General features: G+C 39.1%; 1 protein-coding gene across 3 annotated transcripts in view; it reads right to left on the reverse strand.

Moving 5' to 3' along the window:
* Positions 1–1141: 1141 nt before the first annotated feature.
* Positions 1142–13405, reverse strand: part of DISP1 (dispatched RND transporter family member 1) — an 86524-nt gene continuing 74260 nt past the window's right edge. For all 3 annotated transcript variants that reach the window (XM_015622539.3, XM_015622540.3, XM_015622541.3), the window contains 3 exons: positions 12945–13042; positions 10747–10844; positions 1142–6290 (listed from right to left, as the gene is read on the reverse strand). In XM_015622539.3, coding sequence (XP_015478025.2) covers positions 2646–6290; positions 10747–10844; positions 12945–13042 — 3841 coding nt within the window. In that variant the 3' untranslated portion in view covers positions 1142–2645. The remainder of the gene's footprint in view (positions 6291–10746; positions 10845–12944; positions 13043–13405) is intronic.

Raw genomic sequence — 13405 nt, forward strand, 5'->3', positions numbered from 1 at the left:
AGAGAACACCTCACTGAGCCAATCTGTGTGGTGTGCACATCCAACCCTCCATGCAACTCCAAAGCAAGGGAGGACCTCAGTGAAAGCAAATTAGTTAATGGAAATTCCAGTATTTTAAGCTCATCAGCTTCCCCTGGGACTTGGCCATCACTGGCAAGTCTTCAAGAGATGTCTCAGCAGGATGTAATGGTTCTTGTTAAAATTTCCTGGAGTGGAACAGAATTCCACCTATCCTCGCTTGTTCCCAGTAGCCTGTAAAAACTTATTTATATTTATTTACTCCTCTCCTGGATTTTCTGGGGATAGTGTAATGCACAGCCTCATCAGGCTTCATCTGCCACTGGAACCAATTCCTATTCTCTACCACTGGCTTGGATTTTAGAGTCTACACCTGAATTGACACAGATGCAGCACACACACACACGGTGCTACATCCGTAAGTATCAAACTTATCTGTCAGTGATTGCTCCTTGTCCAGCTAACTGATTTGGAAAAGATAAAGCAGTTTGCAGGGAGGAAATGGCAAAGTCACAAAAGGCAGATACGAGCAGTGATCCTGCTCACTAGCCAAGCATGTTCCTTCATTTTAATCTTTCCTAAGAGCACATTACATCACAACTCCTTATCGGCCCTGTTTTTCTCACTGTAGCAGCCTTTAAGAACATATAGATCATTATGGAGATGTAACATTAATCTCTATCATCACTATTACAAAACCAGCTATCAATACAAGCAATTAAAGGTGGTTTTCTTACCCAGAATGCAGGATGGAAAACTGGCTTAGGGAACAATTTTAAGCTCATCAGCTGACAAAGATCTGTTCTGTAGAAGCATTGGCTGGGGACCCCTCCGAAGGCCCATGTCTCAAAGCTGTCAATGACAGCTCATGTGACAGGCACTGTGACAAGCATTACATGCTCATTTGACAAAGTCTGACAAACTACACTCAAGCAGGTGTGGTGGGCAGGAAAAAAGCTGGACAACAGCAAGTTTGGTTTATTTCTTATTCCCTTAAATTTCTTTGGATTGCTAGCACTGCAAGTGTTAGCTTATAATTAAGGGCATATGTAGTGCATAGAAAAGCCTTGGATTGCTCTCATTACAAACTAAAGAATCAGGCTCTAAATTGAGTGACAGGTCCCAAGATAACTAAAACAGAGTTTTATTTTGTAACTAAGAAAGAATTATACTGTTCTTAAACCGTGTTAAAGTAATTTCAGTTTTTCTGTAGATTTCAACCCTCTTCCAGTCACTGGGACATATAAGCACTAACATCACTACCCCCAGCCAAACCAAAGTGGTTTGTTGCATGATGTGAACCTTCTGCATGCCCTCAACGTGAGCACTCGGTCAGAATTAGCCAGGATTTTTCTCCAATGATTCATTACACACCCAGTACCTGATATCACATCAGCCCATGAAATCTATCTTCTGTGTCTCATAAATCAGTATCATCAGCATAACCAAGCAATGAAATGAAGAGAGATTTGTCATTAAGGTACATAGAAATTATGACACACTACACAGTTCCAGGTCTCAAATCCACTCTCCCTGAGTGATAAGAACAGCAAGTATTCCCATGATTACCCACAGCTATCATGTGACTAAACCCTGTACTTACACAGATACAACATCTAAAATCCAATGTCTTGGTTACACGGTTTAGTTCAGTATTTGTAACTTCATCTTGGAACTTCTCCAGACAGGAACACTCAGAACACAATACTTTAATTTATGTTTCTGAGCCTTTTGAGTTGACTTAATCTGATACTGTTGGCAGTAAGTCTAGAACCTGTGCATTAACTACGCCTTTCTCCACAGATTAACTCTGTGGGAAAAAGTTCAGTATTGCAAAGCACTTCATGTCCAATTTTACAACTCCTGATTTTACATACACCTGTCAGCTGCATAAACTGTATTTTTGTTGTCATCACTGAGAAGTCAATAATGTTCACTGACTATTGTTCCCACCTGTATTCTCTGGTATGTAATGGTAAAGTCTATACACTAACTGCCAGGAAGGCAGTTTAAAATGTTTTACTGAACTATATACACAGAAATGCAGCACAGGCAGTGCAAATGCTGTAGGCCTCCAAGAGCATTTTTTAAAGATTTTGTTAGGATCAATAGTTAAAAATATTCCCCAAACAGGCTACCCTGGAGAGTTGGTCTGTCAAACAATTCTGAAAGAACACAGTTAGTCCTGCTGCTGTTTCAAGGTGTGCAGAAGCCTGCCAAGGCAGCAGCAGAATAAAGGTGAATTACATACTCAGGAAATGTGGCAATCTCAGTCTGCCCCTAACATTATCGATCTCACAAGCCCTCGCTTCAGAACAGGGAGAGTTTCTTTGCAATGGTTTATTTCTTGAGATGGTTTATAAGGAGAAATCCAACACTAATGCCCTGGAACAAAACCTAAATGAAGTGTAATCCACCTTATGAGTTACAGCAAAAAAACATTCTGGACAACATCAGGTTTTACTACATGTAATGGCTTTATGAAATGTATAAATGCTATTGTTCTATAAAATACATTTTTCATTCTAAAAGGCAAATTATAATTCATATTTATTCAGGACTTTCCTTTCTAGTGCTCTAAACTTTCTTTCAAAAGAAAGACGCAAGATTGCCAACTTAAAGGTTTATTATAGTGTTTTTATTAACAAACTTTCATTGGAAAGTTCTGGGCGCATTAACATAGGAGGCACATTGGCTTCGACGTTTGGCATTTGACAGTCAACAGAATTGCACTTCACTGCGATTGCCTTACCACAACAATGTGAACTTTCATGGCAACCCTCGGAGCGAGCTTCTCTCCCTGACCTGGTCAGCAGGTGTTTTTTATCATTTTGGTCAGCCTTCAAAACTCGGTCATTCTGCAAAGAACGCTGATCTATCTTGCCCTCAGCTTTCTTTTTCTGCTTTGACAGAGAGGCTTTCTTGCTTTCCACCCCGTTCGCTTCTGTACCACCCTTTTCATCACACTTGTCTATCTGCTGACAGAATCCCTTTTGGTTATTTGAGATGCTGTTCTCACATTCAGAGCAACGCACTATTAGAGGTGCTGCATTTCGGCAGAGGAACTGTGAGGAGCTCATCACCTTTGGAGCAGTTCTCACGTTTTCCTCTGGGTTTTGATGAGCATGTGTATCTGTTCTGTTTATTCTCTGATGTGCCTGGAACTGTTGCACTGACTGAAGAAAAAAATTTTTAGGCAGAGAGTTTTGTGTCATCGTTCTTTTGAGCCTTCCTTGAAGGCAGCTGCAATGGAGGACATGCTGGACTGGATGCACGTAACCCTCGGCAGCTTGCTGTAAAGCATTTATGGGAGCTACAGAGCTTTGGATCTGTACGGTCCCCGGGGAAGGAGAACACTGGTAACAGAAGGTGTCGCTTAACTGCTGACAGGAGTGTGGACTCCACTTCACTGCCACCTGCTTATATGCATCAGGACAGCTACACTGCCTGTTCTGAGAGAAAATTGGGCATACGGTGTGTTGGTCAATAGACGTCTGCAGCACAGCTGAATTAGCAACATTTTTGATGCCTTTACTAACTTCACTATTATAGGCTGGATGCATAGGCACACATGAGTTTTGGGGCCTGCTGCTGAAGAGCTCTGAGCAGATATGAGTTTCTTCATATGTCACTTTCTCTGCAGGGTTACAGATTCTGGTTTGTGATGCCAGAGGTTCAAGCTCATAGTGCTCATGCTCCATTTCTGGTTTCTGACTCCTGGAGTCCAGCTGATACTTGCTAACAGGATGTGATTTGTTTTGGCTTCTGCCCCCTTGGGCTCCTGAAAAGGCCTGAGAGAAGGCATTACACCGCAGTTTTTTTGGTAGTGGGATCTGGCCACAAGTGCCCTGGGGCCCAAGGCATCGGCACATGCACTGGAAGAAGAAGGTTGCGAAAGCCCAGCTAATGCACATTATAAGCATCATGAAAGTGCCAAGCTGAGTGTATGCCAACACTGTTGAGGGCATCATCATTGCCCCAGCTACAAATGTAGTCAAGGCAGCCATTGCAATAGCAGAACCCATACGGCTTAAAGAAAAAATGACTTTCCCCTCCCGGTCAGGGTCAGGGGCTAAGCGATAAGCCACTCCATAATGAACAGCAAAGTCCACTGACAAGCCAACAGCCACTGAGATTGTGACAGATTCCAACACGTTCAGCTCCCACCCAAGAAGAACCAGAGAACCTACAGTGACAAAAATAGTTCCAGCTATTGAAACTATTGCATAAAGGCTTATGATTATATTCCAAGTTGTAAGAAGCATTACGCTAAATGCCACGGCAACTGAAAGGCCCATGGCAATCAGAGTACCATCAGAAAGACTGTCCTGAAGATCGTAAAATTCAAGGTTACTTACAAACCAACCACTGCTAAGACCTTCAGGAGCAGAACTAAGCTCATTTGAAATCCATGAGTCCACCTCTTTGTAAAACTGATGCATTTTCTCATAAGCCAGTGTGAAGAGGTAGGTGCTTTGGAACTCCAACACCACTGCCCTGATGGTGTCATTAAGGTCAAAGCGAGGCCCTGGGGTTTTGCTATCTAAATGGTACCCTGTGCTTCTTTCTAGCTCCATTATAGCTCTCTTGATACATAATTCAAAAACTTCTTGTTTGTATGGGAAGCTCCAGTGGCTGCAGCAGGGGTAAAGTGATGGCTCATCACAGTCTTGATTTTCCATCCACTGTTTAAATGTTTCAATGAAGCAGCTTGTGAAGTCTTGTTCTTCCGTCTGATAAAAAAAGGTTTGATTTCTTAACTTCTGACAAAAACGTAAAATCCAAACCTGTGAAGCTGGGCTAGCGATATTAAAACTGGTATCTAGCTGCAGCTCTCCTTTGCTTTTAGGGTTTAAAGGGTCACCATTATCCTCAGGTGTGACACCCCAGATTACTGTAATCGGCATGTGGAGCTCTTCTCCGTGGTGGACACGTTCAAACATAAAGAGTTTTTTGTATTCTGCATCGTATCGTTCAAATGGGTGAGAAGACCTAAATACCTGAAACTCAGAAAGCTCCAACGATGGCAGTTTCATCTTTGGATTTACACACACGATATATGCTCCACCAATTGTTAAGGCAAGGAACCAGAAAAGCCAAATATACCGAAATTTGATAACAATGCATGGCAAAACTTTCTCAAAAAATATCCTGGATGCCTCTGAGACTGCAAAAATAATCTTGTGGAACATTTGGCACAACACTGTCCAGCAGCTTTTGTTGTTGTATACCCTCTGCTGAGGTTTCTTAAAGCAACTGAAAATATTGAGAAGATATCGTTCATGTAATACAACTACAGCAGGCAGCCACGTTACCATCAAAACATAATTCACCAGAATGGCAGTGCCAGCATAAACACCAAAACACCTGATTGCTGTGATATTGCTGACATAATTAGCATAGAAGGCAGCAGCGGTTGTAAAACTCGTGACAAACATGGAAAGAGCAGCATGTTGCAATGTGATGCTCACTGTCTCAGAGGTTCCAGCATGAGGTTTATCGAACTTTGTGTAGTTCCAAACATCACATAAAACAAAAGCATCATCTGCTCCAATCCCAACAAGGATAATCAATGCCGTGAGATTCATGAATGGAAAGAACTCAAAATTAAATACTACCCGATAGAGAAAATAAGAAATAATCAAGGAACTAATTATTGCAAACATAGTCATCAGCGTGATAAACATGGACTTGGTGTACACACACATAACTAACAGAACAATTACAATGGCTATGGCAGGATACACAGTATCCATCAACAAGTAATCTTGAAACAACCTATGTTTTATTCCAAACTCAATTCCCATGACGGTTGTTACACCATCAGAAGCGTTCCAGTTCTCAAAGTTATCTAGGTAAATACTCATCATGCTTTCCCCTTTCTCAGTCGGGGAGAAGAGCATGCTGTATTTTAAAGCTGGTAAGACATAGTCAGCTGTCTTTGGGCTTAGGAAATCCTTGTCCACTAGGTAGTGAAGGATCTGGTAAACAGCATTGTACTTGGTACATTTGCGAGGCACGTTTGTACACTTGAGCTGGTCCTTCCTCTTGGCATTCATATCCCAGCAGTCCGGCCCCAGGGTCCCGTTGTAGTAGTATTTGGCACAAGTGCGAAGCAGCTTCAGGGTGTGAGACACATCCCGTTCAACAATTTTCTGACACGATGACCTGTTGTTCAGAATAGCAATATAGTTTCCCAGTGTCCAGCTGGGACAGCATGAAGCAGCAGTGGCTCTCTGGCAAAGATCACCAAACTGGGAATGGGATCTGATCTGCATAAAGACAGACAGGGAGAAAAATCCTATTTATAGTTTGAAACATTCAGTAACCAAAAAAACCAACCCAAGAAACGACTTTAAATTATGAAAATTCAGTTTACAGTCCTTCGGTGTTAGCATTTTAAATTCGTATTTCCACACACACTGCTTTTGATCCTCTTACATGCAGCAGACTGAACCAGGCAGTCTACAGACTTGTCACAATGGCAAAGAATTGGCAGAAATGTTAAGAGTATTATTTGAAGACCCACTGAGGTGTTTTGTTTCTTTCCAGACTGAGGACTGTTAACACTCTTCTAGTATCTCATGCTATACTCCTAAGCATAAACAATCAGCCATACATCAGTGAAGTTTCATTCTGCTTGGAATCATATCCTGAAGTTCTTAGCAGAGGCAAGGACTTACCATCCTGAAAGGAAGGATGTGACAGCTTTACCATAACTTCTATCACGTGATGTCTCTTCTACAACCCTGATTTTATGTCTCTTTTAGCTCTTGTAAACCTGGCAGGCACTGTCCCCAAACAGCTCTACCCAGGCAATGCATGTCCCTAAGTCATGCAGAATTTCCAAAGCACAAGCACAAGATAATTCCACTGTCATGAAGCACCCCAAAATAACAGGTCATGCCTCTGAACACTGCACCCCCAGTGCATGACACATTCTGGTTAAAGATTCTCCTAACTAAATGAGTCTTAATCCCTCATGGGGATATTTTTCCTTTGCTTCTAGAATACTCCAGGATTTAGTTGTAGACAGTAAGAGCACGATTTAGCTAAATCACCACAAGACACTTCTACTCAAACTGAAAGTAACTATAAACCATGAGTGAAACTCTTAAGTAACAAGGTTAGATCAGGGAAATTTTCTCAACTCAATCTTTGTAGGGCTTGAGGAATAAAAGTCTCAAGAAACAGAACTTCTGTTATGTGACAAAGTAGAATTAGTCCTTCCAATAGTTAAGATACATGTAAAAGTTCTGTTTTGATCAAGTTACACAGAATGAATACATATTAATATAGTCACATAAATAAAGCCATGTGCTTCAGATTTTACAGGAGTGTACCCTGAAACAGTTGTCCATGTATGCTTTAAATATAGGTGATCTAAAAGAAACCACTTAGCCTCTTTTTTCTTTCTTCAGCAAAATTGCACAGGCTTATTATTAGCAATCCTTCATAATACACACCAAAAAAATACATTTGGGGATTCTCTCAGCAGTTAGAAAAGCTTTAATATGGACCAAATTTTGTCAACCAGTTTCTGAACAATAACAAACTGGCATTCCAAAAAAACAGGATAATTCACATTTGATTGTTTCCAGATAAAAACACTCACACATGCAAACTCAGGAAAAACTGAACAACCTACTAAATAAAAGGAAGCACTGGAATAGCATATCTGTGTTTTTCATGGCACATCTCCAGGTTAGTCCTATGAGGATATAATAGGCAAACTAGGAGGAAAGGACTGTATTGTCTTCTCTATGTATTCAGGTTCAAGATGGGACAATGAGGTTTATATACTTGCTGCAGGCCATAAACATTCACTGGCAAAGTAACTGCTGCCAAAGATAAAGTAACATGAGCTGGCAGCTGGAAATTAGAAAGTAAAATACAAAATTCAGCTCCTGATAGCTCATTAAAATACTATGTAAAATGTTAATAGATTGTAGCATTGGGCTTTGTTGGTGATCCAAAGGAACTGGAAAGGTCATTCTGGTGTTTCCAGACCTGGTCTGCCACTGGCACCACTTTAATTTACTTTGGAACAAGTAAAGAAACGGAGCTGTGCAACCTGCACGCATCTGTGGGCAGATCTGCCCAAATGACTCTCTGCAGTGACAGAGAAGCACATATCCACTGCTTTGGGGAAGCAGTCTGAAGACATAATATACAGTCATTAAAGTTTATAAAATAACTGTTTACAGTTTATAGGGAAAACATTCTGCAATTAACAGGTGAAAAAAACCCAAACCTCCTCTTATCCATGTAGTAAAAGAATTAGAACACCTCCTATAACTATTTTTTTCTAAAGTTTCCATGAAGATTATAGCAATAGCATATGCTGAACAGCTGCAGAGTAGAGCCCCTAAGTGTCAGTAAAACTTATAGTTAAAGTAGTTACAAGCAGATGGGAATACAATTAATACATAGAGGATATGCTGTTAGTTCCATACTAAAGCAAATACTGGTTGGCGCTGATACTCTGCTTATCATCAGAAAAATACATAAATTCTAAGGTTTGCACGTCCAGCAAGCAGTGCCTGGTTTTCCTGTCTTTGAATACAGAAAGCTTTAGCACTTAATTCAACAGAACTGTGACCCTAAACAGGCATGGACTCAAAACCAAAAATAAATACAGCCAGAAAAGAGTCTGTAAGACCAGAAGGTCACCAAAGTCACAGATTTTTTGTTATGGCTGCAGTGCAAGTCAGCATCCTCTCCCTCCCTAGGGACTGGCCACTAGCAGAACTTAGCATATGTGGGACACAGCACAGCACTTTGTGAGTTCTAAGAAATTTCTAAGAAATTCTACTTGAAACTGCTAGAAAGTGTTAAATTAATTAAAAATTCTATTTGTAAGTGACAAGCATTTTAAAAAGAAGCTATAAAAAAACTTCATCCTTTCTGAGCCCTGAGTATCTAATTTTTATAATAAATTTACATGCACAGATTAACAATAATAGCAAAACCTAACCATATTAATTTTCTATTCTATCCAAAAATCAATGCTACCATGATGCACTGTTGTTCTGCTCAACTGAGGTGTTCAAATACTTTATTCCTAAGTAATTTACAAATAAAGATCTACAAAAACTTTATTTAGAACAGTATTCTTTATAAATATCTACACAACTGTGGATGTAGATGATGCAGCAAACATTTCATTTTCTGAAGTGTTCTTATTTCAAAGGAAGAGCTGGTTTTATGGGGCTTGTTTGTTGTAGTAAAGTAGTTTCATCTTTCCCTCAGGAAGTATAGCAGTATTTGATAAAATACATTATTATCAAGGTGAGCAGATAGGAAGGAACAAAAGAAAAAAGTCTCAGGAGTAATGCAATCATAACAGAGATATTCTTCAGAGGTAACTAACAGTCCTCTGTTAAACAGAAAGATGTTTTTTAATTCAGACTTCATTGCTTTGCAATGATCTACACTACCTGGGATATACCTGCATCAGCTGCCTGTGTGGCTAAACTACAGTTAAAGGCACAGATTAGCATCTCCTCCCTCAGTCTCAATTTTCACCCTTGTGAAAGGTTATTCTCCCCTGGATCTCCTGATTGAACTGGTGATATGATGACTCCCTAGCTCAGCTCCTTCAAACTGAGCTGGGCTGCTCCTGTACTCTGCTCACCTGGCTCGTTCTGATTGCAAGAGATAAGGGATAAAACCACACGAGCCATCCTGTCAGTGCAGTCATCTCTGGTGGGGAAATAAGGAACACTTCATGAGCATGTGAGGACAAAACCCAATTCCATCAAGGGAGGCCAACCAGGACAAAATGCCTGTCAGCAGACTGCCAAGTGAGATTCATTATACAATGTTTCACTACAGCTCAACATTTTAAGCCAACAAACGATGGCTGTTGCAGAGAAAACAGTTTGGGAATTCGATAAATTAATACAGATGTCTAATAGGCAATGATCAATGTAATAATGAAAATATTTCTCATTAAGTAATTGAGAAATATTAATTAGGTTGTCTATGATTATTTTTGTTTTGGAGAAGAGCAAAATGGAAATAATTTGTTGAGTATTAACAAATGAAAAACATATTGCTCCATTTCCATGCAAAGTCATCCGTATGGGAACCAAAAGTTCATGGTTACTCAGAGGTTCAAAGGAGTTCACTCCAGCAAGGGTCAAGCTTATATTTTACAGATAAAGTTAAAACAGAAAATTAGTATTACTCTTCAAGTATCATTATCCACATCTAATTAACTGGGCTGTATTTCTAGCTATTTTACCTAAGGTCCTTGCCTGTACATTGCCAACCTACTCTAAACTAACAAAATAAAAATTAATTTCTGTGATCCACTGGGTGTCAGAGAAACCTGCATATTCTATGAGATTATAGCTAGTTCACCTGGAGGTGAAAACTCAAGAAAAATCAATTATTTGCTGGGACCCAAGAACAAAACTCCCTGGAATAATATTCTATGAGGAAACACACAGTAAAAGTTAAGATAGTTCTTTCCTGAAACAACCCTCTTCTACCCAATTCTGGATGCTATTAGTAGAAAACTCAAAGAAATCCCCTGGTATGTAACCTGATCTACAAATTGAAAGTTGTTTTTTAACTGCATGTACCTGCTGACAGACCATTTGGCAGGAGCTGAACCACATAAAGTCCTCTCATATGGTACTGGTTGGCAGTGGGCAGCAAAACAAAATTTCAAATGCATGCTCTTTATCTGTAAGTGAAACAAATGCCATATAGACTTACCCTCAAGTTGTCTACATTGCACATTGACTTAATTGCATTCAAATTCCATAAATTCTCTCCTTCTGTTGATGTAAACACCACTCGTGAATAGCGATCACCTGAAATTACAGAAGGGGGTTTTCACTGATTGTTTGGGTGGGCCTGGTATCAAAGGCTGAGGCAAAATCCCACCATTCAGATGACACACATGAAATCTTTGTCGAGTCATGGGAATTCACCTCCTTTTCAAGATGAGCTGTTTATCTGTAAGACTCACTCCACATAAAAGTTTCCATTTCCTTAAAGTGCTTATAGTAAATATGGCATCTTCAATACTACATACCACTCAGAAGCTCTACAGACTTCCATTCAAGCAAACTATCTTCTGAAATATGACAAACAAATAAGAATCAAAAGATCTAATCAGCAAACTATGAAATTCTTGGCACAGCATAATGGCAGTACACTGATAATAGTAATCAAAGGCTGATTTAGTAAGTCATTTGGGAATATAAATAATAATTATAAAGCTGTTTCTACAAGAATGTTTTTGCTTTAGAAGCAAATGACTGCAGTGGAAATTGTGATATCCTTGAGGCCATTTTCAAGAATTCCACAGTTTAGACACATGGAGCTTAAATTACAAATTAAATTGCATTTATCAGAAGACAGATTTAGGAAAGGAAATAATTACTTAGTGGCAGTGAGATCTGTCTGCAGAGCTCAGAAGGGAAACAAATATACAAACACAAATATATAGTAGTGCTTAACACAGTATGGTCCTTTGGGTTAAGAAACATTATCATATTAATTAAAATATTCCAAAAACCCAAAAGGGAGAATTTTTCCCACTGGTGTGAAGCTGCAGAATTTTTGCCTTCCACAAGGCTGCCATGAAATGACACAATGGCAGTGCTTCATGATCTCCAACCATGCTTTAGGATCAAGGGAACTGAAATCTAGAGATCACACAAAGAAAGATACCAGGAATGACAAAAGCGGGTCAAGAGGAAATCATCTGTTTTCTTTACATAATGGACTGGCAAATTTTCCCATAGAAATGCAATTCCTTCATGACTGTCACAACTGAGACTATGCAGAAACAGCAGAGGAAAGAAGGAGAGTGAGACTGTGCAGAACAGCGGCCTGGATAAGAGGAGTTAGTTCTGCTTCAAGTTAATGCTGAGCAGATTACCAAGCACATTTCCTCTCCCTTACTCATGATATGCCTCGGTCTAATATAGTTCTGTTCGCATGAGCAGAAATGATGACCTTGCTCCCATCCTCTCACTTAGATGTAAGAGCATACTGTAATTTAAAAAAAAGAATAAAAATCTGTGTCTGGCTGTTCTTCAGCCCAGTTTTCCCTGGTCATTACTCTCTTAGACCAAGTAATCTAAATAAATAATTTCACAATTGTGTTTTTGTGCTCTGTTATCAGTTCTCACATGTGGAAGTAGCCACAAAAGAGCTCAGGTCCTTCTATAAATAGAGGCAAGATCTACATCTCTCTGCCAGAACAGGATTTATCAAAGTTCTGCAGTGTGCCTTGCAAAAAGTCAAAAGACTTTGTCTTTTTTTGTCCTCTAGTTTAACTTAGTCAGCTTTATAAGCCTGCAGCGCTTTAAGGGGGGGACATTTTCTTTTTCTATTTCTTTGAGGGGGATATTTTCTTTGTTGTGTTTTTTTTGTTGTGGTTTTCTTTTCCCCATAAACAAACCCCTATATTCTGTACAAAATATAACTGGTGGATGCCTTTAGGACATATACAGGAAAAGTATTTTGATTTAGGTTTTTAAGAATTAAGTTAATGGCATGGACAAAACTCAATTTCTTCCCAAATGTGAATTAAAGACTACATCTCTAGCCACACAGAAAACACTGATTTTACAATGGTCAATACTACCAAGAACTAATAAAATTCTTTACAGGAAATGGGAACAGTTGAAGGAAGCACTTCAAGCAAATACAGTTTATTCTGAGGAAGAGCCAATAGAATAGAACCAATAAGGCAAATCTTTAAATAATTCTGAAAGTGACTTTGAAATATTTCAGACCAATTTTATCAAGATTTCTGCATGGAGAAAGAAGGTGTTTATTGCACATATATATTAAGTAGAAAATATCTTCCTAAAATGGCATACAATATAACAGAAGAGTTCAGAAAACTCTGAACTGTCAGAAGTTTTTATCCTTCTTTGTATCCTTTCTCCACTTACTTGGAATATCACAGAAAAAGGTATCCTTGTGGAAGTTCCAGTCTGCTTGCCTCTTCTCTCTTTCATAGTGATCATCTGACCATCTGTCATCTTGATGACTAAACCAGAATAAAGAGTTTTGCTTTACTTTAGCAAAGAAATTATTAAAAGAAGCACCATCCAAAGAAGTCACGCAGCTAAACAGCTCTTACACATGAGAAAACATATTTTTACCAATGCAATTTTGGTATAAAAAACCCAAACAGCAATTTACATTTTTCTTTAAATTAAGAGACTTCAAATGAAAGGACATTGAGTCCACTACTGAAAATATCCATAGAGAAAAGTAAAATTATACATTTTTTTAAAAACCTTGAAATGGGAAATATCTAGCCTGATATGAAAGGCCTTAACAACTGTAGAATATTAGATTCTGTGTTTATTGAAATCAGTGGCAGTAGATATATTTACTTCAGAGGATA

The sequence above is a fragment of the Parus major genome, chromosome 3 (genome assembly GCF_001522545.3).
Source record: "Parus major isolate Abel chromosome 3, Parus_major1.1, whole genome shotgun sequence".
In the NCBI taxonomy this organism is placed as follows: Eukaryota; Metazoa; Chordata; class Aves; order Passeriformes; family Paridae; genus Parus; species Parus major.